At 48.6% G+C, this 23,234-nt stretch overlaps 1 protein-coding gene across 1 annotated transcript in view; it reads right to left on the bottom strand.

Annotated features, from left to right (window-relative positions):
- CRTAC1 (cartilage acidic protein 1) overlaps positions 1-23,234 on the bottom strand; it is a 130,809-nt gene that overhangs the window by 105,105 nt on the left and 2,470 nt on the right. Inside the window, exon 2 of the mRNA XM_006756581.2 lies at positions 8,311-8,510. Within this exon, the coding sequence (XP_006756644.1) occupies positions 8,311-8,510 (200 nt within the window). The remainder of the gene's footprint in view (positions 1-8,310; positions 8,511-23,234) is intronic.

Below are 23,234 nucleotides of genomic sequence, written 5' to 3'. Positions count from 1 at the left end.
AGTGACTCACCAGGTCAGGAGGAGACAGAGGAGAAGGGGTATGTGAGGGGAAATGCAAGAAAGGGAGGCTGGGTCAGATTGGCCACCCAAAGCAGAAGTGATCTGCCCAGCTGGTGTGGCTCAGTGGTTGAGCGTCGACCTGTGAACCAGGAGGTCATGGTTTGATTCCTCGTCAGGGCACATGCCAGGGTTGCAGGCTCGATCCCCAGTTGGGGGCGTGCAGGAGGCAGCCCATCAATGATTCCCTCTCATCATTGATGTTTCTCTCTCTCTCTCCCTCTCCCTTCATCTCTGAAATCAATAATATTGAAGTGATCCTGGGAATGGAAATGGCATGTGCTCCAAAGAGAACTATGAGGTGTGCTTGCGGTGGGGAAGGGGATGGGGGGAAGGAGGGGGGAAGGAGGCCTGTGGGCTATAAGACTACAAGGTGGGGAAGGTCGGCCTATTCTCCAGCCTACTGTGTGCCTGTGCCTTCGTTGGGAGCCCGAAGAGGGACTCAGGGGACAAGGAAGGTCTTCCAGCCAGCTCACGACTTTAAAAAAATGAGGAGAAGAGAGACTTAAAGGAAAGTTACTGGAGACAGGGCATACATCCACTTTCTGAATGGATGACAAAGTCAGACTACCAAAAGCAGCTTTGCGTTTTCAGCAGAGGTAATTTTAGTCTTAATTGTATTACTATTTTGGAATGGCTTTTTATAAACACTCTTCACTACTTTGTGAAAATCTGTTTTTTAAAAATGCTATTTAAAAAATAATAATTTAAAACAAACACAAAATCCAAATAAGCCTACAGTTCTCCCTGACCTGGAGAGAGGCCACCCGTCCTTCCGAGGCCGTCCATGGCCCTCATCCGATGTGGCTGTGTTTTCCCACCAGGGGCAGCGAGAGCTTTAAAAGCTCCGAATCACTCTCCCCACCTCCAACCATCCACCGCATTGGGTGTCACACAGTGAGCGGCAGGGTGAACTGATACCGGTGGTCAGCAAGGAATAAAGGGTGATTTTAGGGATTCTTCCCCCAACTTCACATGTTCCTAAGACAGGGGATTGCCATTGGTTAAAAATAATACTTTAGTTGGTGGTTTATTAATCTTAAATATATTCTTTTAAATAATATGCTGTGGGTGGTTTATTTATGTTACCGCTGCGAAGTTATTAAAATAATATTATTAAATTCTCTGAGGTAATGGGCATCACCTCTCTGAAAAATGACACCAAGCACCCAACCTTTCCCGACTATATTAGTTTCTTATTGCTGCTGTAACAAATGACCCTGGGCTTAGAGGCATAAAAGGATACAAATGGATTATTTTACAGTTCTGCATATTAGAAGGCCAACCGTGGCTTCACTGTGCTGAGATCCAGGTTGTGTTCTAGAGGCTCTACGTCAGTGATGGTGAACCTATGACACGCGTGTCAGAGGTGACATGCGAACTCATTTTTTTGGTTGATTTTTCTTTGTTAAATGGCATTTAAATATATAAAATAAATATCAAAAATATAAGTCTTTGTTTTACTATGGTTGAAAATATCAAAAAATTACTATATGTGACACGGCACCAGAGTTAAGTTAGGGTTTTTTTTTAAAATGCTGACACGCCGAGCTCAAAAGGTTCGCCATCACTGCTCTAGGCCGTAGGAGTAAATCTGTTTCTTTACCTTTCTTAGGTTTTAGAGGTCACCCACATCCCCTGGCTCATGGCCCCTTCCTCCACCTTTACAGCCAGGAATGGTGGGTTGAGTCTTCCTCACATTGCATCACTATGACCCCCTTTTCTGCTTTAAGGATCCTGTGATTACATTGGTCCCACTGGGCTAATCCAGGATAATTTCCCCATCTCCATCCCAAGGTCCTTAACTTAATTATGTCTGCAAAGTCTCTCTTGCCATGTAAGATAACATATTCATTGGTTCTGGGATCAGGACATGGCATCTTTGGAAGACCAATATTCTGACCACCACACCTTGCTCTGAGCATGCGTGTGTGGCTAGGGTAATCACATAGAGGCCTCAGGCCTTTGAGCTGTCTGTGACTTAGGGTGGGGGTGGAATTTTTGTCCATTGCTTATGGTTGCCCAGGGCTGGAGAAAGGGTGGAAAACCAGCCATACATTGTTTAGTAACCTTTTTAGAAGTTTTAAGAATGGGTTAAAAAGCCCTGGCTCCTGCTCCAGCTCATGTCTTATTAGTATTCAAAATCAGGGGCAGTCCCTGCCTAACCAAGCAGAAGAACTGGCACGCCCCCGCCCCCTTTCATTCTTCCATGATACCGACAACAATGAATTCCAGGGTTAAAGAAATATATTTTTGAAATATATTTTTGCAGAGGAGGCTTTAGAGGAAGTTCTTCTAGCAGTTTAAATTAGAAAGTATTGAAGCTCCTCAATCCAGTTAACAGAAGCAGCTCCTTTTGCAGATGTAGAATGGGGTCCTCGTCCCTACCTGCTTCTTGAACTATTGGATCTAAATTGATGAAGTTCAGACCCTGGAACAGATGTGGCTGTACACACAGTAGGTGCTTGAGCAGCAGTTGAATTCAATAATCCCAAAGCTCACCTTTTTTTTCTAGGTTATGAATAAATAGAAAAAGATTAAGACTGGAAAAAAATTTGACCATATGTACTAAGATTTGAAACATACATGTCATTCCCGGCCTTTCCACTTATTGGTATTGATCCCAGAGAAATAGTTGCAGATGTATGTAAGGATGGACATAAGCCATGTTTGTAATGGTCACAGATTAGAGACAGTTTAAATGTTACTTGAGGAGGGGTAAAACGAATGTGGTACATTCACACAGAGCAACTTAAAAAAATAAGCCACAGCTATATGTTTGAATCATGAACATATTATACAGTGAGAAAAGCAAGTTTGGAACAATATGCATCAGTTTGATTCCTCCAAAAATTATTATATATTTTATAAATATATATGTTACATAGAAATTTCTAGAAGTATAAACACCAAACTGAAAACAGTTGTTATTCTGGAAGAGGACAGGAATAGGCTTAGCGTAGGGGTCGGGATTAGTAAAGTTAGATTTTTACTTTTATCTATACCGTGTGCATTTTTTTGCAATAAAATGTATTTAAGTGCTATCAAATATAAAATATATTTTAAATTAAAAAAGAAAGATAAATTAAATGAAATAATATAACATCTTAAGCTCTAGAGAAACTGGTGATCAAATCTATTAAAATGTTATATTTCACAAAGCAGCAGTTAGAACTGGAAGTTCAAAATGGTTTCTCCCATTTCGTTAGAAGTGTGTGTATATATGTGTATATATACATCTATACTACATATATCTAAATATATTTATATGGATGTTACATCTATCTACTACATATATACTATATATGATATATCTACATATGTTTCATCTACCTATATATACTTATAATAAAATGTGCAAATGCTGCTTTGGTTAAATCACAGGCAAATATCTTATTCTTTATCATTGTTTTTATTATGTATCATGGAAAAATATCTCCTATGTAATTATGATTAATCTGGTGATTGAGTACAATTTTCCTTTTAAATAATTCAATTAACTTCAGCAAATTAAAAAAGTTTTCTGACATAGTTGCAAAATTAAGAAAAAAATGAAACCCAGCTTTCCGATACGTAGCATCCCTTTAAATGAAATCCTTCCAAGTGTGAAGAATGCATTAAGATTATATCAAATGAATGCTCTTTGGGGGGGAAAAAAAGATCTAAATTGTGATTTAAAGTTTACAACCACTACAATCTTTCCATTTGAGCAAAACTCCTGTTGGAAACTGACAGGGTAGGGAGGGTTCAGGGGTTACCTCAGACAGACCTCTGGGGATATCCCAGGAAACAAAAGCTGCTCTAAAGGAATTGTGCAAGGTTGATACCAACAGGCATTCCTTTCCAGACGACAGGAAACTGAAGGTTGTGCGTTTAGTTCCGCCGAGAAAAGGGGAACCAGTCCTGAATATCCTCAACGGTCTGTGCATGTGCACATTTCTCTGGGGGTGACCAAACCCTCCCTCACTCTGCAGGGTGGAGACTGTAAACAGATTGCAATCACGCAGGTCAATGGATAAGCTCTCCACATGCGGTGACACTAGCCCAGCTGAGGTGCGGGGAGCAGAGCTGACCCATTCCCTCCCCCACTCCCCACAGAACAAAGGGCGGTCATTTTCTGCTCCTCCCAGAGCCAGATGTATGCACACACCGTCCATCACAATTAACTTAAGAATCAGAAACACAATACAACTCACCCACAGCATGCTCAGAATCAATGCCGTCAATACCCAGAACGAGGCTCCCGAAAAAGCAAAACAAAACAAACCTATTCAAAGAGTAAATACTCCAAGCAACAGGGCTTGAATCAGACACACTACAAGGTCAACAAATCCAAGACAAGTTCAAGTGTGGGCACCTTGTAAGCGGAAGAGCTGGACATTATCCCAGAAGGAAAACGTAAATGCCTTCTGGGGCCAACGAATGGGAAGGTCTGTAAGATAATAGAGAGTGAGCCTCTAATAAGCTGGACTGCAGGTGCCCCAGGTAAAAGCATTCACATTCAATTTTTTAAAATTTCAATCCCTGCTACGTGATTCTTAAACAGAGAGTCTATAATCAAACAGAGAAGAAACAGAGTTAAATATGGGTGTAGAGTAGATGAAATAGAATAAAAATCAGTCAGAAATGTTGCCAAGGAGTGCATAGGGAATGAGAGGCAGGGCAGTGATCCTCGCTGCCATTATTGAAAGGATGGTGGCCTCTAGTTTATATCTTCAAAGACAACAGCAAAACTAAAGTTAAAAGAAATGGCTTATGAAGCTCTAATATGAGGGATCAGATTAGTCAAATAGAGTCTTGACATAAGTAATTGAGCTGGATGACAGAGAGATTGCACACATTCTTATGGAAGGCTCTAAATACCTGCAGGGAGCCTCCAAAAATTATAGGCGTGGCCTAAGTGGAAGGCAAGGCAGGGGTGAACCGAATGACCTCCCAAGGTCCTGATTTAAATACGTCTATATAGTCAACCCGTGGTTATCCGGCCCAAAGAGGAAGACAGTGACAAATCATCCTGAGCTGGAGATAATAAAAAGTTATATTTGCCATTGGAATGTATTTTGGTACTTAAATTAGAACGTGACTTTCCGATGCCCTGAGAACTCACAATGCTTCATAATAGTCACAAAGAAGGCCTGACCTGGAGCTGGGAGGCTGCCCAATTTTGCCATCTTGTCCTCTATGTAACTCTTCTTCTTTGCTGGGGTGAGCAGTATCATCTTTCAGAAGAACACCCTGCAACCCAGGCTTTCTCAGACAGGGGCTGCCCACATCACCCTGGCCCTGGGAGAAGAGACAGGGTCTTTCCCTGATCTCAGGATGACCCAGGTTCAAAACCCAAGATGGTCTGTTTCTGGTTTCCAGAGGATGGATCCAAAGGGCTACCCGACCCACGGTAGGCAGCAAGCTGGACATAGACATCTACTCCAGGCTGGTTACAAATGATGGCCTAACTTCTCTACCTTAGAGGACACAAAAGCCAATTTCTGGAGAGAAAGAGCAAAAGACTTAGTTGAAAAGGAAGGTGAAACGAATGCCTGGCGTTTGGAAAGAAAGAAGCTGCCCACATGGGAGGAGCTGTGGCGGTCCGGTGCTCATCTAAGGATGGTGGGATGGAGACCTGCGCTCAAAGCCCCCTGTCCACGGAGAAAGGAGAGCATGCTCACAGTAGTAACTTGTGGGCCCAGGAGGAGGAGGCAGATGGTTACCCACTGTTCTCTGTCCTCTGTCAGGCCCTACAAGGGGAGGCTGGTGTTACCTAGCAGGAAGCAGGGCCAACCAGAACATCTCGAATGCATTGAAGTCCTTTAACCAGAGACTCTGGCAGAGTGGTAGATGGCTGCAGGAGGCAGGACTGGGTCAGGAGCACTTCTCTCTGATTCAGAGAGTGACTGGACAGTCACAGGAACACAGACAAGCTGCTTGGCCTCAACCCTCCTCAGGTCACCTCAGGCCATAGGGTCATTATAACCTTTTCCATTTTTCCTTTTTCTACCACACTCTGCTCTTTAGTTCTTCCTTCTGAAAGCCCAGACCTGTGCTGATTTAAATGTGGCTGAATAATTAAAATGAAATAAAATTCACAATGCAGTTCCTCAGTCACAGCAGCCACACTTCAGGTGCTCAACCATCACAGGTGTCCAGTGGATACCATATTGGACAGTACCAGCACAGAACAACTACATCATCACACAAAGTTCTACTGGATGGTTTGCTAATCCAGACTTTTAGGTCTAGAATGCAGTCCCTTCCACTCTTCACAGGGTGGAAAAAGGAACAGAAAGAAGAAATACACTTTATAAAGTATCTTTTTTATACAGCATCACTACTGATCTTCACCACTGTCCTGTGTGTAGGCGGGGGATTTCAACGTGTTCCAAAGGGCCCATTTGTGGACTATCAGGCGATAAGGTGGGGAAGGTCAGCCTATTCTCCAGCCATACCCTGTGGGACCTACATAGCTAAGTACTTTGCACAAGGCTCACAGTTACTGGATGATATGGTTAGAATTAAAACCAGGCCTTCCATTTCTAAGATCAATGCTTTCTACTGGTACATGCAACTGCTACAATGATGTTACCTGACAGTTACTTTGGTCAGTGCTGCCATAAAAGCTCAGGCCTCCCACAAGAAGGCTGACAGCTCCCTGTAGTGTTTTTTAATTGATTAAACTAGTGGCCCGGTGCATAAAATTCATGCACATTAAAAGGGAATCAATTAGAGGAAATACTTTTTTTAAAATATATTTTATTGAGTTTTTACAGAGAGGAAAGGAGAGAGATAGAGAGCTAGAAACATCGATGAGAGAGAAACATCGACCAGCTGCCTCCTGCACATCTCCCACTGCGGATGTGCCCGCAATCAAGGCACATGCCCTTGACTGGAATCGAACCTGGGACCCCTCAGTCCGCAGGCCGACGCTCTATCCACTGAGGCAAACTGGCTTCAGCTAGAGGAAATATTTTAATATTGCTATTTGTCCTTCCTGTATAATAGAAGTGTCCGGCAAGCCCCACCCCCATTGGGCGGCACCAAGACCCAGCTGCCACTCCCCCATCCCCCTGCCACAAGCCCTGCTGGGCAGGGGACGCAGCTTCAGGTCCCCCGGCCCTGGTGCCGGAGCAGGAGGCATGTGGCCTCAGGTCCCGGCCCCAGCCCAGCACCATGCAGCCTCAGGTCCCTGCTGATGGGTCAATATGGCGTCACAGCATGATGACCATTTGCATATTAACCTTTTATTATTAAGATGATTTTTTGAAGTGATAACTAAACTTTGTACAATGTATTTTAGCAGCTGTTGGGTTGGGGAGCCTTAGGGTTCAAATCCTGGCTCCTCTACTTACCATTTACTTGACAGAAGGCATGCCACTCACCATCTTTGAACCCAAATCTCCTCTTCTCTAAATGGGGATGATAGTAACTTACTTTATAGTGTTGTCAGGAAGATTAAATAAGGCAATGGATGTGAAAGGCTCAGCACAGAGCCTGGTATGTATTAGTGCTCAGTACATAATAATTATTAATGTAATTGGCAGAATTTATAATGCACTGTCCCATGCAATAAATGGCCTACTATGGAGGCTTCCGGGCGAGAAGGCATTACAGTCCCCAGATGATCTGAATCTCAACAAATAAGGGAGTGACCAAAACCATGCCACTAGAAAGTTGTAGATCTAGGGCATGAACTCGTTATTTGGACTCCAAATCCTATGCTCTTCTGGCTACACAATGTTGCTTCTCAGGAGAGAAGGGAGCAGTGGGACCAGGGCATGTTTTAGAGGAAGGTTAGCTATCCCTCTTAATTCCATCTTCCTTCCTTCTTTGAAATGGACAATTAATGTTTCCTTAGTGTTATGTGAAATGCTGTGCAAAGGCAGACTGAGCATCCCCATCTCTTAATTGTCACCATGAAGCCCCTCCTACAGAGATTCTAGAATTCCACTGATAAGGAAGTAACTACACCTGCATAACTAAGGATATGAAGAGAGGACCTTGAAGAAAAGCATTCAAATTTTCTCCCTGGAAAGCGCGTGGAATGAACACCTTTCTTGGACCTACCCTCCCACCGCCACCCCGCCCACTGCTATAACAAAAGGCAAAGAAGTAGCACACCAGCATCCACTGAGTCCAGCTAGGACTTATGAGTGAGAACGTGTGTTGTTGCAAGCCGTTGGATTTGGGAGTTGTCACTCAGCCTCATCACAGTAAAAGCTGACTGATGTATCTATCAAACTCAAGGTGGGAGGCACTTACCCTGCCACGACGATCTCAAAGTCCCCATCATCGTCCACATCAGTAACTGCCACGCCATAGTTGAGCTGGGTGGGGTTGCTGTCATAGTCAGGGGGCAGAACCGAATTGGTGACTGCCGTGAACATCGGTTCAGCTCGCTGGGACCCCTCGGTAGGGGGCAGAAACCACAGCAGCAGCAGGAACGGAAACATCCTGAACATCTGAAACCAAAAGTGACACATGTTACTGAAACAGAGTCAAAGCAGCCCGGGAAAATCTAACCCCTGGTAGACCCAGAAGTGCCTTTCTCCCCCGTTCACGGAGGGCCTGGCGATGCCTAGACTGCCACTTCTCCACAAGACTGCTCTGACCTCCCTCTTTAAAAGTGCATCCTGCCCCCATCACGCCTGGTCACCCTTACCCTGCCCCGCCTTTTCTTTTCCTATAGCACCTGTCACTATATGACACACTGTGTAACACATTTATTCGTCATGTCTATTATTTGTTGTCTGTCTCCCTCTGCTAGCATGTAAGTGCCACTAGGGCAAGGATCTTCGGCTGTTTTGTTCACTTATGTATTCTAAGCCAAGGACAGCATCTGATACATAATAGGCCCTTAATAGGTATTTGTTGAGTGGGTGAATGAAGGAAGGGAATGTAGAGTATAAATACACTGGCACCTCCCATACTCTGGAAGGAAGATTGGAAGAATGAAGAAAATAACAGCTTCTAAGTGGTCCAGGGGTGGGGTGAGACTCCCACGAGTGTCCAGGTCTAGAACAACAGTGAGGCATGAAGGATTATCTTCTGTGGCCCATACCCCAGAGGTAGTCTGGAGGGAACCTGACTTAGCAGGTTTCCCTGGCCACGGACCCTCCGTAGACAGCTGGCCATGGCCTCCAGACCAGCAAGGAGGCAGTTAGGGAATGCATCCCAGCAGGACCTGGCGGGCAGCACATCATTCACTTGGGGAAATTAAAGCGTTGCGTGCGTGCTTTATTATAAATTAATTATGTATAATCCATTGTATAATTCATTATTATATCGCTAACATAACAGGGTGTTGCCGAGCAGCCTGGGGCCATGGGAGCCTGTGGCACACGCCCAGGAGGCAGATGAGAATGGCCAAGGAGTTGGAAGGACTCCACCCCCTCCTCGCTGGCAAGGGAGACACTCAGAACGCTACAGATGGCACCACCCTGAGACTCTGCCCGCAGGCTTCGAATCAGAATCACAGAGTGTTGTTGAGAAGGCTCTGCTGGCACGAGGCCTGCACAGGCTGAGCAGGTCCACTCCCGCAGGCAAGGCGGTGCCTCCGAAGGCAGCAAACCCCTTCCTGATGGAACTTTTCCTGCTGCCTTGTCAGTGCCTCTGGCAGCCGAGAGCGAGGCTGAGTGTGGCTGATGTCTTAATGAAGAGAAGATCTGAAGACTGACTTCTTGTTATGGAGACGGACGCGCCTGTCAGCAAATAAGCTTGCTCTGGTTCGGGACTCAGAGATCAACATGAAGGGCCCACGCACTTCAGAGCTAACATGACTCAGAAGCCTCCTTACCACCTCGTGGGAGAGGCTGGAGAGAGACAGGGGCAGGGTTCCATCAGCAGGGCAGAAGCTAGCCTCGGCGAGCCTTCGTGGGAAGGAGGCTCCTGGAGTGTCCTCATACGGCACGTGTTGCTGTTGCACGATCAGAGTGAGGTCAGTCCAAATTACAGAAACGTTTGAACAAGACAGCATCTTCCACCGGGCTGGCTAATTACCAAAGGCAAACGCGTCGCGGGGAGAGTTTGCAACTCGGCAGGAAGTTTGGTTGGATAAAGGAAACTCATAATTGGATTAATGAGCAGCTGGAGGGGTCGGAAATGAGAAGCTAAAGAGTCTTTACGAACCCGTGCAGACATGCTGCAATGTAGCGAGGATCTGAAGGTCACTCGGCTTTTCAAGGTATGACCTCTATTGTAGGGATGGCAAAAGCGTTTCAGCTTGAGATCCAAATCCAATTGATTGTCAGTGGCTTGAAAGAGAACTGTGATCAGCTTACAGCGTTGCAATGGGCATGAAAGAGAAGAGTGGCCTCAGGTAGGCCTTCCGGAAGCTAGTTCGTTCCTTCCGGGCACCGTGCCTGCAATTTGGGTCACTGCCCCCCAGGAGGCAGGCCCTGTTAAGGGTGACACCAGTAACTGTTAGAAATTTTTTATTGAAGGACACAAGGGGCGAGAACCATGATCCAGCCGCTTGATTTTTACCTTTTCTGTGAAAAGTAGAGCTCTTAATTAAAGAAGTCGTCTGAAAGAAGTAACTACTCCTGTCCATTTCTAGAAAAACAACCTAAAGCAAGATAAAAAAAAGAAATCCTACACCCATGGGCTGACCCCTATTTTGCTTGGTGACCTTGAGAGCAAGCCACAGTCTCATCGGGTCCCAGCTTTCTTCTCCAAAATGAAAGTTTGGGACTAGATCTCTGAAGTTCCTTTTCAGCTCTACAATTCTGGAATGGATTAAAGGATCGAAAAGAAAAGCCAGCCCCCATCAGTTTTTCTCCCCAGTTGCTTCTGTAAACTTCAGACCAACCTGTGGGTTTTCCCTTTCTGAGCACATTAGACATATTTTCCAATTCAATGGCTTTTCAGTAGTTCCCTCCTGGGGGCCAAGGCCAGAGAGGAACCAACCACCATTGCTGGGGAACCTGAAGTCACCTGTCCTGGGCAGAGCATGCATGGCCTCCCCCCGAGGGGGTGGGCGAGGGTCGGCAGGGCGGGCATACACTTTGGATTTCTACCCTCTGCCCTGACAGAGGCACCCGGTGCACCAACTGGGGCTGCTCAGTGCTGGCTCGTTAGAGGGTAAGCCGTGGGCTTGCGCTGATGGTGGATCAGGAAACAGTGATGGTGAGGAAACTTAGGAAAAGATCTGTAAATATCTACCCTCTGCTTTCAGGGCTCAGATGAAGGAACTCATTGAAACGCAACTCAATGTCCTGGCTGCTCAGAACGGTCCCCACACCCGCATCAGGGAGTCTGTTCAAATGCTGAGTCTTGGGCCTCACCCCAGACCTACTAAATCAGAATATGCGATTTAATAAGATTTCAGGTGATTCAAATGCAACGTGTCATACAGTTATTTAAAAACTGTTCTTTGCTTAAAGCAATGCTTCTCAAAGTGTATCATGCTTACAAATCACCAGAGGATCTTGGTAAAATGCAAATGTTTTATTTTTACATTTATGAAAGGTGGGGACAGTGAAACCAGGAAGGGCTTAGGATAGCGACGGGAGAGGGCCTCGGTGCTGCTCTGCTTCGGTTCCCTAGAAGCGTTATGGGACAGAATGAGTGCAGGCGGGCCTGCTCTGGCTCACTGGGAAGTCAGGGAAAAGGGGGTCTTGGAGACAGGTTCAGGGGTCAGCCTGGGACGAGCTGCCACTGCCCATTGCTCCCCTGGTGGTAAGTCTCATGGGGACCCTTAGAGTTTAGGAGACACATACTCTTGGGAGGAAGAGCCCCTGTAAAATGCAAATTCTGACTTGGTAGGTCTGGGGTGGGGCCCAAGATTCTGCATTCTAGCAAGCTGCCCGGCGATGCCCAGGCTGCTGGTCTGCAGGCTTCACTCGCAGCAGCAAGGCTAGACCAACGGTTCTACACCCGAGCTGCCCAACAGAATCCCCTGGGGAGTATTTAGAAATATGCTGCTGCCCAGGTCCTTCAGACTTAATTGGGTGGGTGGGGAGTGTGTGTGGGGGGGGAGGGGGGTGAGTGCTGCCCATTTTTAGAAACTTCCTAGATGATGTTGATGGGCAGCCTGGGGCTGAGAGCCACTGCCCCAGACGCATGGTCCCCAGATGGGAGTGTACGTTGCAATCTGATTTGAAGTGAAAAATGTTTCTGCTACTAAAATTCATCACCAGCTTGTTGAAGTATATGAAGAAAATCTATTTAGCTAGAGAGCGTCCAAGGAGGAGGCGGAATGGGGAGTTTGGGAAAGAAAGCAGAGCAGGAGGGTGCTGCCTGAGGCAGTACGGGGCAGTGGGCACCCCAAGTGACCTCTCCTTTTACACGGCTGGCTCAGGGAACCTCCTCTTACATCCCTGTGAACATCTGAGTCTTTCAGAAGAAAGGTTAAAAATAGAATTAAAAAGTAGGTTGGACTGAACTTTGTTTTCCTGAATGCATGTGTGTCAAGCACCGGCATCAGAGCGTGGTGAGTGGTGCTCTCAGGCACCAGGGTAGTAAGGAGTATAAGTGTACGGGAGCGGACATCCAGGGCAGAGCTGCCTGCAGGGGGCGAGGCTACACATCCAGAGGGTGGGCAGAGGGGTGCAGGGCCAGCATGTCAGCGCCCCAGTAAGGAAAGTGGTCTGCTCCTGCAGGGGAGATGGGGGAGGGGACAAAGAGGGGCCTCAACAAAGGCGAGAGATGGTAGGACTTGTGTTTCAGGCAGTGAGAAGAACTGCTTTGTAGTAATAATTTCTTAAAAATGCTCTCTAAGCAAACTTCTTGAACACGCCTCAGTGGGATGAAGAGAGAAAAAATAAAACCCAAAGCCTGGAGTCAGGGACCTGAGTTTGGATCTGAACTCCACCAGAAACTCTCTGGTGACCCTGGGTATGTTCCTTAATCGTTTTGATCTCCAGTGTCCTTATCTGTAACATGGGAACCCTCTGATGGACCACGGTTCCTAGGGTTAAGTGAGCTAGTGAAGGCCTCAGGGGGGGCAGGCAAGACGGCGCTCACTGCGTGCCTCCTCTCCTTCCACAGATTGTGCTAAGGTTAGAGAGCCTTTAGACACTGGCCGTGGGTCACATGCAGCCAAACTCAGTTTTCTGTGGCCTCGGGACTTTCCTGAATTGGGTCTGAAAACTGGTAACCAAGCAACCTAGGTCTCTGATGTGGGGCCAGGCAGCTGTGGGGAGAGGCTTCCAGGGCAATTTCCAGGGCAAGCAGTTATTTAGCAATTATCGAAAGAGCCAAGGACACCACCTTGAGCTCTCACAAAGGCAACAGCCCTGAATGCTTCAGATACTGGGAATGAGCAGGGGGCACAGAGCCTTTCCAGACGCTGCAGGAGGGCAGGGGCTGGCGGGAGGGGGGCAGCTGCAGGGGCAGCCCACCCTGCACGTGCGGCCTCCGGATCTGCACAGAGACCCACCCACAGAGGAAGGCCCAGAATGAAGGCATCGCAGGAGAGGAGCTACGCGAAGCTGCCCTGGCTCATTCGCTCACAGCTCACTTCCTGGGGACCGGATTGTGCTCAGCAGCACGGGGTCACAGGGAGAAAGCTGGCCAACATTTGCAATACGGGGTGAGGGGTGATGTGGAGGCGGGAGCACAGATATCTAAATTAGCTGGGAGAGGCTTCCTCCAGGCAGGGATGTAGCTAAACCTCAAAGGATGCTCAAAAGTTAGCTGGACAGGAAAGGCAGGGGAGGAGAGAAGGAAGAGAAGACAGGGAGCAGACTCCTCAAAGGTCTGAGGAGCCAGCTGTCACCCCAGTGTGCCCTTCTAGCTCTGCCTATTGAAAGGCCCTGATTCCTGGGAGGAGAGTGAGGGGGAAGCGGTCATTTCCCACTCCTCGGGTCTCCATCTGGAGGGACTTTCATTAGACCAGAGCAGTGGTTCTCAACCGAGAGCGACTTTGTTCCCCGTCCCTCCCGACCCCAAACATTTGTCAATATCTGGAGACACTTTTGGTTGCCACAGCCAGGGAAAGGGGGGAGCCACTGGATCTAGTGGGTGGAGGCCAGGGATGCTGCCAATCATCCTACAAGGCACAGGACAGCCACACAATGAAGGATTATCCAGCCCAAAATGTCAAGATTGAGGGACCTGGATGAGTGCAACGTTCTGTCCTCCTTCCTCCCCTTCCACTCTCCTCCCCAGGGCAGGAGCAGGGACTCATCAGACTGGCCAGTGTGGAGGAAGTGGGCATGGAGAGCCCTTTCGGCACCTGCCTCCCTGCAGACCACTCTGCCATTGTGCTGAGCCTGGCCAAGCAGGGTCAGCCCCGCCCCCACCCACCAGGAGCATTGCAGCTGGAGGTGCAGGCCCAGCCGCAGGCCCCATGGACCCCACTCCAGAGCCTGGCCTTCCAAACAGCTGTATCTGTAATGATGCATTTTAATCTCCATCTGCCCGAGCCCCTCCTCTCTCCTCCCTTCTCCCTCCCCCTTTCTCTCTCTCCATTGATCCTGATTCTGAAGGGAAGCGGGATGCTATTCCCTGGGCCCCTTCAAATCCCAACATTGCCACTCAGGTTGGAAATCTGGTGTCATATTTGGCACTTTCTTCTTCCTCATTCTTTGCAACCACTGGCTCACTGAGTTAATTCTGCTTCACGAATCTCTCTCAAAACTGCCCCGTCTTTCTGTCCCCACTGCCAGGGATTTGCCCCTCTATCTTTCTTTCACCAGACAACAGCAATACTTGCCAACTGCTCCCCCCTCCTCTCACCTCACTTCCACACGGCTATCAGAGCTCCCTTCCCAAATCTCAGAGCTGATTGTGCCGCTCTTTAGCCTAACTCATGGGACCCTGTACACAAGACAAACGGGAATTTTTACTGCAATTTCATGTAACAAGTCTATCTGAGGAATAGTTCATGTGACAAGTACTATATTAGGTGAGGAATGGGTAGTAGTAATAACACCTACCATATGTGCCAGATATCATTGTAACCCTTCATATAGATTTTATCTTCATAGTAGCCTTGTGAGGTAGGTACTACTATTGTCCTCATTTTGTATTAGAGAAAACGAAGGCACCGAGAGGTTAAGTAACTTGCTCAAGGTCACACAGCTAGTACATGGTGGGGCCAGGGTTTGTGCCTAAGCCATTTGGCTCTAGGATTGGTATTCTTGGACACTAAACAGTCTTGCTCACTATACTAACCTTGTCTTAAACCATGTGAGATGGGAAGACAGTGGATGAAGCAAGCACCTCTGCTTGGGGCAGCAGGGGAAGGCCTAAGAGAGAGGCGGTGGTGAGCTGGCCAGAGGGATAAGGTGGAGAAAGTGTTCCAGGCTGAGGGGCCAGTATGTGCACAGTGGCTGAGCAGGATTGTGTGGGTTCAATGAGGCTCTGTGCAGCTGGAGCATGCGATGGGGGCAGGACAACTGGTGGAAGGAGTGTGGCTTAGGAGGCTGGGAAGGACTGTGGAGGCCTGAGAGAGACAGGAGCCAGAAGGGTTCGAGAATGACCTGGCAAGAGTGGTGTGTAGGAAAGAACATTGTAGCAGAAGGATGTGAGCAAGGCCAAGGGGCTGGGACTGGAAGCAAATGCCTTGGCTCAAGTGGGAGAGACAGCTGAAGGCTGCCATTCAGTCATTCACTCACTTACTCACTCATTCATTCATTCCATATTCTTGTGTGCCTACTCTATGCCAGACACTGTTCTGAATGCTGGGAAAACAGCAAGAATAAAATTAAGTCCTTGCCCCCGCGGAGTGTACATTCTAATGTCTCAATTGCTGGCATTAGTCACTGGTGTTTCTCCATCCTGTCCCCATCCTGGTCCTCTGCATTGCCAGCCTGGAAGACAAATGCTAGACCTTCTGCACCTTCCCACCTCCCAGGGGCACCATGACCTATGCATCTTCCCAGCACCAAGGAAATACAGGCTGCCTTCTCTTCCCCTCTACCTGGAGAGAGCTCCAGGCGCTGCCTGCAGCTGCACTCAGACAGAGAGGAGACTTGGTCCTGCTCCAGAAAAGGCAGATGAAAACTCAAGGGACCCAGGCGAGGAGGTGCCACAGAGACCAGCAGGCTAATGAAATGGCATTTCTGAAAGCGAGAGGACAAATGCAGTCTCCTAGCCTTATGCACAAGGCATAGCAGGTCCTTAATAAGTATTATTAACTGCTCAGCCTTCCTCGTCTGTAACAGGGGAAATGAAATGAGACAGTGTTAAGTGCTGAGCACAGTGCCTGGCAAACAGAAAGCCCATACATGGTAGGCAGCAGCAGCAGCATCAACAATCAGACTATTACTACAGCTAATCAATGTTGGTTGAATGAATGAAGGCATCTCAGGAGGTGGAGTCCAGGCCCACCAGGTGCTCCCCTTCCAGGAGTAGCTGCCAAATGCTGAATGGAACGCAAGGGCCTGTAAGACTTTGAAGAATAGGCTTGCTTCTGTTTCTAATTTGTCTAGGAACCTAGTGGAGTTCTTTGACTTTCAAAATACTGCTTTTCAAATGAGGAACCCCTCAGTTTACTGTAATATACACATTCATTCTTCAAGCATTTTGTAGGTGCCTGTGGGCCAGGTTGGAAATGATAAATAAGGCATGGCTTCTGAAGCCAAAGAGCCTGCAGTCTCCCAGGAGTGAGCCACAACACAAGGGGGAGAAGTTCAGAGTAGGAACAGGTACAAAGGCCAGACGGAGGCCATAGGACGGAGGCATGAACTAGCAAGGTGGGTGGGACGGGCATGTAGAAAGGGCTCCTGGAGAAGGGGAACAGAGATTCCAATGGGAGCTGCATCCCCGGTGCTGGAGACCTACGGGTCCAAGGCATGGCTGTGACAGTGCGTTACTGGTGCATGCCATAAATGCAGTTGTTGCTGCTGTAATGCAGTGTTGGGATGGTGGAGGGGGTATGAAGTGGGAGAGAAGGTGGGATGCAGGAGAAAACAGAGACAGTCTTGCATGGAGGCAGCTGCTGGGGCCTGGGGAACCTGCTTTTTCAAAGTACCAAGCCTGGAGTCATGCCAGTGGGGAGGTTTTGAAGTTGGGCCAAAACATGATCGGACTTGCATTTTAGAAAGGGCATTTTAGATCTGGGGCAGCAGTGTGCAGGACGACCAGGCTGGCCGAGTTTCTGGAAAGGGAGCGAGATCTGGACATCCTGGGGTGGGGGTGGGGCATGGCGTGGGAATGACCTCCAAAGTTCTCTTCCAGGCCTGCATGTCTACGGGTCAGATTGTTTCCGAAATCACTTAAAATGCATTGTGGACCTTGCTATTTAAAAGCATCCGCCCAGAATCGTTTTGTGAAGCAGTGATCTACTCCATCTTCTGTCTTCAGTGGAAATCCAAATGACCATCTATGTATCTGCTCAGAGCCAGGGAACCTGCACTCAGCCCCTTGCAGCAGCCTGGTGGGAAGGAGTGGGGGTTGGAGGGGGTGTGGAATGAGCATCCAGAGCATGAAGAGGAAGAGATGCCTGGCTTTGCTCAAGGCTGAGAGCTGGCCACCAGCTCGTGGGATGGGCCCTGCTTGATCAGTGGGACCTTTGGAAGTTTATAGAGCTCTGATGCCAAGTGCTAGCTCTGGGGAGAAGGAGCCAGAAGGAAAACTGGCTTCACTGACCCAGTCCAGCTTGAAGATCCGCTTTAATACCAAGAACCACCTCTGCCCCAGAACGGCCACCTGCGCTCACTTATGCATTTGTTCACCCACTGAGCACCAGGGAGCCCCTTCATATGCCGAGCACCTTGCTAGGCACTGAAGTTACAGCTGAGAACAGAGACACAGTGCTTCCCCCCACACTGCTCACACGGCCGCACCTCTCCCTCGGGGACTCTCATTTCCCCACCTGGATATACATAGCTTCTCAGACGTGAGGTGCACGACTACAGTACAAAGCCGAGACTGCTGGTGATGAAAGGCCTTCCTGGCCCACTCCTCTGATTACAAGGACTGGCCTCCCGAGGCCAAAGGGCCTGCCCCGGACATGCAGAACATTCATGGAGAAACAGGAATGAGATCTATGGAGTGACCTCCAACCCCCAATTTGGGAAAGGAGCGGTATAACCTTGGTCCTCTAAGGTGAGTCTCAAGTGACTCCCTACGCTCATTCCTGAGTGCAAGGAGGGCAAGACCAGGGATAGGCCTTCTATGAAAACACCCACAGAGGCTGCTCCCACCAATCCTACAAGCGCCCCTCTTCCCATGTGGGGGCGGGGAGGATTTGGGGTCCCAGCCAACAAGACACCTCCCCTTGGGATTGCTCTCCAGGTGGGTGGAGGCTGCTGGTAGGGAAGGGAGTCCCTGCAGTCCCTCCCCTGGTCAGTGGGACACCCTGAGCTCAACAGTGATCCCTGCAACCTTGTCACTGTACGTGTCGGGTGCAAACAAAGATAAGAGTAACTGGAAACAACAGCAAGGGTCATTTTATACTCTCTGCACTCGCGATTCTTCTGTGGCTAATTAAAGTAATATGTCTAGATGTCCCTTGGAAGAGATCTTTAAGTATATGCCTGTTAAGTAAATAAGGGTTTACTAATTAACAAACACTCCTTGCCATTCCTCCTTGACGTTCCTTGCAGAACTTGCCGCTGCCGAGTGTTGAGCAGGAAAGGGTGGAAGAGGAGCCGCCACCTCCCCTTCCCAGAGGAGTGGGGACAAATCTAGTGGCTAGTCATTTGTGGAGCTATCAGTTTCTCCTCCGGATGTTGATCAGATTTCCTGGGCTGGAACCATCTTACAAGGCTAGGGTCCTGGAACTTTTCCAAGAAGCAAATGCTGTACTTCTTACCAAGTCAACATGATTTCTTTCAAGGAAAATTTTATCTTTTAAGCGCCTAGGGTTTTTGAAGGGCAAATCTTTGGACTTTTCTCTAAAGATAGTGATTATGATATACTTATCGTTTGCTAAGACCACCCGTCCCCCCCCCCCCGCCCCCCAGCCGGAACACACACTCACAGAGAGGCATGGGGTGGGAATGATGCACCCAATAATCTGCAATGAGCCAGTGGCATAGCCAGAACTTTGCAAACTCCCCAATTCTTAATAATAGCCTTATTACTAGTCTCTGTATCTGTTTCTAAGCATTTTCACAGCTCCTGTTTAATCTTCATAACAATTTTGGGGGAAGTCCATCTCAGGACACAGCAGATCCGAGTTCCAGACCAGCTTTGCTGCTTGCTTGCTGTGTGACCCTGACTAGTGCCTTCACCTGTCTGGATCTCAGGGTCCTCATCTGTGAAGTGGGGCAGTCGGATGAGAATACTTCTCAGACCCCTCCCGCCTCTCACGTGCTCTGATTCTGTGCTGCAACACTTCCGGCCCCGGGTTTCCCAACCTTGGCACTATTGGCATTTTAGGCCAGACATTTCCTTGTCGGAGGGCAGTCCTGTGCACTGTAGGATGTTTCGCCTCATCCCTGACCTCTACCCACTACATGCCAGTAGCCCTCCCTACCCAAGTAGTGGCAACCAGAAATTGCCAAATGTCTTGGGATGCAAAGCAACCCCTAAAGTCACTGCCCAAGGACTTCAGTAAGGTCAAGATCTTGAGTGATTTAGTGGGAAAACATCTTCCTGCCTTTCTCTTCCGCAACCCCTTTACAACTTTACACACACTTTCTAAACACAACCTCCCAGCCCTTTGCTGCTTCCTATTTCTTAAATGCCCTAAGTGGTCCAGGGTGCGTTTGGTGTGATAATGAGCCAATTGATTTCATATTTCCACCTAAAGAGAGTTCATAGGTTTACGTCCCCAAAACAACCAGCCAGGCTCCCCAGAAATCCCTCGCAGAGCCCCAGCTGGCCTGGAAGCCTGTATCTGCAGCCTGCAGGAGGCTCGGTGAACACGGATTTGTCAGCACTCTTAAATCACTGGGCTCTGAGGAAGGCTTCTCCCGGCACAAAGATCCTTCCCGAGGAATCAATAGCTCAGGGCCTTCCATCACATTCAGAATTATCCTGGGACTTGTAAAATTTATTTTCCCCAAGCATGGCAAAACCCCAAAATGAAAGCCCCACGGTGGGGGAGGGAAGACAGCAAGGAAGGAGCCCTGCCAAGAAGGCCTTGTCCGTCAGCCCAAACGTTGCCGTGAGCGGAGGCTGATGTACAAACCTGGACACTCGGCCTCATTTGCTGGGAAGAGGCCCAACGTGGGTTCCAGTGGTCCTGCAAGAATATCTCCTCCCAGCCGATACCTCTGCATATTTAACCAAGGGCAGAGGCGTGTAGAAGATGGTCTTCCTTGATCTTCACCATCCTACCCTCCTCCCAGGGTCGCCAGCTTCAGCATTTCGCAGAGGAGGAAACAGACATGCAGGGGTTGAGCAGTCTGTCTAGGTCTCTAAGCCAGTAAGCCGGGGAGCCAGATTCTAAGCCTGTATCCTCCCCACTACCCTGGGCTGTCTGCTCAGGGAGAGTGGGGTACGGGTAATTCTCTAGTGGGGCTCAAGAAAGAGGCGACTTCTTGTTTTCTCGGTGTCTAATGCCACGTCTCAGACTCTAAATCCTCTTCCCCATTCACACCAAAAAACAGAGAGCCTGTGCTATAGTTGCCTTTTATGTAATTAGTAGAGGCCCGATGCACAAAATTCGTGCAAGGGTTTTGGCCCCAGCCCCCGCCTGCTGCCGCTGTGGTGGTGGTGGGGGGGAGGCCCGATGCACGAAATTCATGGAAGGGCCTTGGCCCTTGCCCCCGCCCTCCTCTGCCTCAGCCCCCACCCACCACCACTATGGCCAGGGGCCTCTGCCACCTCTGCCTTGGCCCTGCCCACAGCGGCTGTGTCTGGAAGGACATCTGGTCTAATTAGCATATTACACTTTTATTATTATAGATATTCCTCAGGCCTTGTCCAGAACCAGACCAAGCTTTGGGAATGCTGGCGCAGCTCTTTAGCTAAAGCTGGGAGCTGGCCCGGATCTCAAGCACAGCCTCTCAGACCCCACTTTAGAGGAGGAACTGTTGCTCCCTGGTGGTTCACATTATCTTACTGCCTCCCTCCGCCTCCTGAAGGTAAAGACCCAACTTTTCTGTGAGCCTGAAGGAGATGAGGAGACTCAAGCATCTCCCCTGGCAACAATCATCCCCTGGGCGAGCCTTAGGGGCAGAAGAGGATCCACCCCTTGGCATTCTGTGTGGCAGCACTGGTTCCTCCTGAGGGTCACTGCCACGTCCGAGGGGAACGTCACACAGTGTGCAAGGGAGCAGGGTGGAAGGGGAAACAGAGGGGGCAGCCCACAGGCCACTCAGCAAACCTCCTTCCCAGCCCCAGCTCAGATGTCGACAGCCAGATTCACAGAACAGAAAAAGGGCAATGGAAATGGTAGTATCTTCCACGTCACCCAAGAAGTCCTAACACAAGGATTTTGCAAAAATAGAACATCCTAGCACTCTGACCTTGAGCTGGGAGCGGCAAGACTGGGGAAATGGGCAAATACTGGTCGGACACTCTCCACTTCACCCAGGATCTGAGTATTGGAGGTCCCACCGGCTGCGGTGTGACTGCAAGACAGAGAGACCCCACCCCAGCACATCTTAACGAAAGAAAGGAAGAGCTGCAGGCCTGGGTTTCAAGATACTCTGAGGCAGTGGACACTTCTGATTCCTGAATGTAGGAACAGAAACTGGAGTGCACTTCTTTTGCCTAAAAAACCCACTTGGAATATTGAGGTAAGATAATGGAGAAAGGGGAAATAATAATTAGGAATTTCTGTTGCCTGTATGTGTACATTATAAGAACTCTATCTGCTGCTCACCTCCTCGTTCTAAATAACAGGCTCAAAGGAAATTTCCCCAAATTACTACATTCAATAATTGACCTATTTCTGATCAATCAGAATTATGAGTACATACTGTGCAGGGAACACATGTCCATCTCCATAGTAAAGAGGAAGCAGGTCACGGAGCCGAAAGAGCTCTGAGTAGAGGACTAGGAATCCCTAGGATCCAGTCCTATCTCTACCACCAAATAGCTACATGATACTTGCCCTTATTAGGTTTCGGTTTTGTCATCTGTAAATTAAGTGTGCATGTGCGTGTCGGAGATGAAGTGAGGTTGGACCAGATGCTCCTCAAGATTTCTCTCTTCTAGCTCTGATGTTCCTTGGCTTTGTGAGCTCTTAATGAGTTCAAAGAACACACCAACACCAAGCACGCCTGAAGGATCTCAGAGGGCAGGTGGGGCGGAGGATCAGCTGTTTCCTTGGAATGTTTTATTTGCATCTGCCCCATTGCACCCGAGATCACAGGACCACCTGAGGTCCAGGACGCATGTGGTAGAAGAGTTTCAATCATGAAGGTGACCGCTGGGGGCTGTGGCCTGAGCTTGCTTGGAACATTAAGTTACTATGGCCAGTGAAGGGCAAGAAGTGAGTCCCTTGCCCTGAGGTGGGTGCCTTTGGCGCCCCCTACTGGAGACCAATGGGCCCGCAGGACAGCTTCATTCACATTAGCAGGAGGCAAGGAAGACTGAGAACAGGAGGAGACTGTCACAGCTCCTTAAAAGGACAACCTTCCTGGTGCGTGGTCCTCTCTCCATGAAAGTCTATGTTCCACTGCTCAGAATTACACTGGCCATTGGCCCACACATGCACAGGGGCACTCCTGTGCAGCGACAGGACCTCTTAATCAGACATCGAGGTGCCAGATAATAAGCATCAGGGTTCAAAACACCAGGTGCAGCCCAGATGGAGAAAGGGGAAGAAAGAGTAACAAGCAGGTATTTTGCTGTACAAATCCCCAGTGGGGAAAAAAAGTCTTGGGAAATGCAGCAGGAAAATGTTGACTGTAGCACAAGATAGCTGGGTTTGGGGATATGGATCATAGCCCCATAAAAGATCTCCAGTAGTTACTGTAGGAGTTCAGCCCCCCCCCATATTCAGGGATGGGGTACAGGGGAAGGCTACAGCTCCAACTGAGCAGCCCACCCTTTGACCTTCTCCAGAGACCATTAGTACCAACTGGAAACCGGAATGTTCAAACCGTGTTCCACTGTGCCAGCATCAAGACCCTCAACTCTCTTCGTTGCCTCTTAAATTAACTTTAGGACCTGCTGCCAGAAGGATGTTTTTAATCAAGTCAGAGGGCGAGAAAATGCTTCCTCAAAGGCCATATTGGATCAACCGCCATGTTCCCACCTTCCCACCTTCCATCTCCCCTTCCTCGTGGCTGAGAGTGAGGTACAGTGCGACTCTGAATTTGCTCTAATTCAGTCTTGGGTGTCTCCAGCCCCGAGTCATCAGGGTAAGAAAGCCAACAGCGCTTCTCTCCCTA

The sequence above is a fragment of the Myotis davidii genome, unplaced genomic scaffold (assembly GCF_000327345.1).
Source record: "Myotis davidii unplaced genomic scaffold, ASM32734v1 scaffold332, whole genome shotgun sequence".
In the NCBI taxonomy this organism is placed as follows: Eukaryota; Metazoa; Chordata; class Mammalia; order Chiroptera; family Vespertilionidae; genus Myotis; species Myotis davidii.
This window is presented reverse-complemented; position numbering and strand designations above follow the sequence as displayed.